The 4,295-nt window shown below is 21.4% G+C and overlaps 1 protein-coding gene across 1 annotated transcript in view; it reads left to right on the top strand.

Annotated features, from left to right (window-relative positions):
* LOC116186789 (protein doublesex-like) overlaps positions 1–4,295 on the top strand; it is a gene marked incomplete at its 3' end in the record, with an annotated part of 23,243 nt that overhangs the window by 14,390 nt on the left and 4,558 nt on the right. Inside the window, exon 4 of the mRNA XM_031515138.1 lies at positions 1,238–1,538. Coding sequence (XP_031370998.1) covers positions 1,258–1,538 — 281 coding nt within the window. The remainder of the gene's footprint in view (positions 1–1,237; positions 1,539–4,295) is intronic.

Here is a 4,295-nt window from a genome sequence, read left to right as displayed (position 1 = left end):
AAAATTTTTTTTTTTTTTTTTTTTTTTTTTGATAGATTAGAAATATTTATTCTAAAATATAAAAATATATATAGAATTAAATAATGGAAATATGCTGGAATATTTTTTTCGCAAAATATATAACAATATATAATTTATTAAATACTATTCAAAATTTAAATAAAAACAGTGACTACAATATTTCCCATCATAAATCCGATAATGACATTGTCTTGATATACATTATCACGTACTTTCTAATGTATAACATTCTCATAACCTTTCTTTTCATCTGTTCTTGATGTGCTTTATTACTAATAATACATGGATTAAAAAACAAGAAAAATATATTCTGAAAAAATTCTATTAAATTTTATTGCAAATTACGAATATTATCATTCATTGTTATAAATCGAAATATTTTTTTATCATTATGTTACATATATCATAATTATTGATTATGAGATTACTATATTGTATCGTTAAATAATATATATAATAATATTGTTTATGATTATGAATTTCAAATCAATAAAAAATATTTATTCAATAAATTTTCATTTGTACAGATTTAACAAACTAAATTCATTGATATAATTAAAATAACAAATTACTTAATTATTTTTGTTAATATATAGACATGGAATAGATAGAGAAAAATGTTTTGCAGATATTTCAAGAGTGATAATATTTAATGATATTTTGAATTTCTATGATAAATTTTGATAATTATTAATTGAAATATTAAAGAAATTTAATTTCATTTTTATGTACATAAATATTAATAAAAATAAAATAATTATAAATTGAAATATACATGGGTATATATATTTTTTTTCAATATCTGTAATATTTGTATATTTGTCACATTAATAATATGTTGTACTTGTTGATATTATTATTATTAAAATTATAATATCTTCTTTGTTAGTATATGGAAATATATTCAAACATATGCGAAGAAATATTTGATTAAGATAAAAAATTGTTAAAAAGAAAGATAAAATAATACATCTATATACAAAATTTAATAGACAAGAATTTAAAAATTTATCTAGATTTTTTTGTTTTAATTCTCATTATAGCATATATTAAATATTTTTTTGCAATTTATATTTCTATTTCTATTGTGTTTTATCAATTTAATTAAATAAATTCTCATAAAATATTTTAATGATTAGAAGCAATTAATTAAGAAAAAAATTAGAAAAGAAATAAAAATAACATTTTTAATGAATTTTTATGCATTTTGTTTCAGTACACAATGCGCTAGGAGTGATGGAGACAGTGAGCAAGCAAGTCCAGGTAGTAAGCGGACTGGGGGTGGGGGGTCCGGTGGGCCCTGTGGGTCCAGTGGGGGCAGATTTGCATCACCATCATCATCCTCACCCCCACTCCCATCCTCCACACCCACATGCCCACCCCCACGGTCATCCTCACGGACCCCATGGCCACTCACTAGTCGGTGTAACGTCGACCCCTGGCAGGGGTCAGACACAACCACCGGTCTCGCATAACCAGCATTTACCCGCGAGGTCTACTCCGGTACAGCTGCATAGGTAAGTTATATTCTTGCCTGTGTTATCTATATGTATGTATCCATACATATAGTATAGATATGTACATATAATATATAAATGTATGTATTACTATCGCAGTCATTACACATAACACTATCCATATGTAATTTGTATGATATAATTAAAGTTACATGCATGCATTTGATTGTCTGCGAAAAACAATTTTAATTCATTTTAATTTGAGGAAATGCTTTTATAGTATAAACAAAGTATAAGAAATAGTATAAAAAATATATTAATAGAGAGAATTGAGTAATTTCGATTCAGAAAATTATTTCTTTTTAATTTTTGATTTAAATAGAAAATTTTTTTTTAAAAGTCAAAATATAATAATTAAAAGCTAATTATAATAATAAATTGTTAAATCATTTATAATATTATATATATATATTCTGTATTATATATATTATATAATATTAATATATATTATATAATATGAAATTTATAACAAATACTGAATGAAAATTACGAAACAAAATATTTATGAAAACTGCAATTCTGATAGTGGAAAATGTGTAAATAATTCAAATTTCAAATCTAATAAAAATAATAAAGATAATAGTGAAGATAGTAAAGAATTCTAAATAAATAATTAAATTTTACGTATTCATTTACAATTCATTTAAATTTAATTTTCTTTTGTCAACAATATTCTTGAAAATAAAATAATATATAAAATAAGATGTAATTTATCAAAATTTGCAAATAATAATAAGATGTGAATATAGATATTTGGTGATATTTTTAAAAATTAATTAAATAATTGATTAAAAAATTAAATAAAATCTAAAAAAACTAAATTATATAAAATAAAATTATATAAAAAATCTAAAAAAAATATAAATTTAAAAGAAATTTAATTTTTACAATTAATGAAATAAATATTGAAATAAATTTTTTATTAATCTTTCTATTCAAACTATTTATTATTTTAATATCTTTATTATTTAAAAATTCAATAATACATAATATTAATTATTTGTAATATATTGTATAAGCTTAAATATTAAAACTTGAAATACGCGGTGAACAGAACATTGAAGTTGGATGCGTAACATATATTCGGTATACTGCGCATGCGTTCTTCCAATTTTACCACTACTGCTACCTGTCGATTCTAACCTCAAACGTCAACGTGCAACGTTGATTTTTAACCTTGCCAGGTTTATATTTAAGACTTATAGTTTACTGAAATATATATATGAACGGTTGTGTAGTGTATTTTAATGAAATTATTAAAGTGAAATTACAAATTTCGAAAACGCGATGTACCAGATGTGCAAATGGAGAATGTATGCAGAAAGGAAAGATTTCTTTGAAACTCAAGATTGTCCGTTTGCATGATGAAGTAAGTCCACGCAGTTATTTCTGTTGCGGTGTTCGTTATTCCTCGCACAAATTAATATCTTTACGTTATTTTTTAATTCATATAACTTATTTTTGTATCAATACATTATATTTTTAATTATAATATTAATTACATCTAATGATTTTCTTAATAATATAATTATTATAAAAGTTTTATGTAGAATTATTACAAAATATCTTGATTACTTGAATGACTTCTCATTATATTCTAATATAAAAATTTCGATATTTTATTTTATTCAACGTAATCGGAATTTTTATTATTTTCAAAGAAAGTCTTATCAATTAATATTAATTAACGTTTCAGAAATTTAATATATATATAGTATTATATGTAGTAGTTAGGAGGATACATATAAATAATATATAAAACGCGGGAAAACCAGTTAGGTTAGGTTCGATGTGAGGATTGTATAAATGAATCGAAAAACATGAAGCAACAGTATGTATACTATATATATTGTTATATATATATATATATATATATATAACAATACGTGACACATATATACATACATTCATACACATAAATAGATGTATATTACGTATACATGTATATATGTACTATATATTTATGAGTTATGAATATCTGATCATTAGTTAAATAAAACTTATATAAGGAATAAAAATAGAATGAAATTAAATATCATTTTTATTATTATTTATTTTTAAAATGATTTTTGTTTTTTATATTTTATTAAAATACTTTATATTATATATATTGAATAAAATTTGAAAAATCATTTTATTCAATATATTTTCATTATTAAATTAATAAAATTAAAAAATATAACATATTTTCATACTTAATAATATTGTATTATTATTTTATATTATGTTGAATTAGTGAAAAATGGCAATAAATGCAGGAACTTGTTGAACGGGGAAAGAGAAAGCTAATAGTGGGTCGTACGGCGGGGATAAAAGATGGCGGTCATAGCGGAAATGCACCTTTTTTATTTGTGAATAGGTTAAAAAAAAACGCATTAATATGTATCTCATTTAAATTTATAGTTAAAATTTTCATACTAATAATTTTAAACATTACCTGTCGGTGTTTTTTCAACCATTTAAATTAAATAAAGTTTTATCAATATCATTCATAAATCTTAAATATTTGTTATCTAAAATTTACATATTTTAAAAATATCTTTATAAAATCTATAATTATAATTAAAAAATAATTGAAATAAGTACAGTTTTAAATAGAAAATACTAAATGAAGAATCAGAGCATTAATGAAAAGAAAGAACAGAAAGAAAGAAAAAAAATAGAATTGATGGAAGGAAGTCAAGGTTATATTGATTTCTATTTTCTACAATTCTCTATTAGAACAAAAAAACATATTTTTAAATTTATATATATAAC

The sequence above is a fragment of the Apis dorsata genome, unplaced genomic scaffold (genome assembly GCF_000469605.1).
Source record: "Apis dorsata unplaced genomic scaffold, Apis dorsata 1.3 scaffold_56, whole genome shotgun sequence".
Lineage (NCBI taxonomy): Eukaryota > Metazoa > Arthropoda > Insecta > Hymenoptera > Apidae > Apis > Apis dorsata.
Note: the sequence above shows the minus strand (reverse complement) of the source record. Positions and strands in the feature narration are given on the sequence as shown.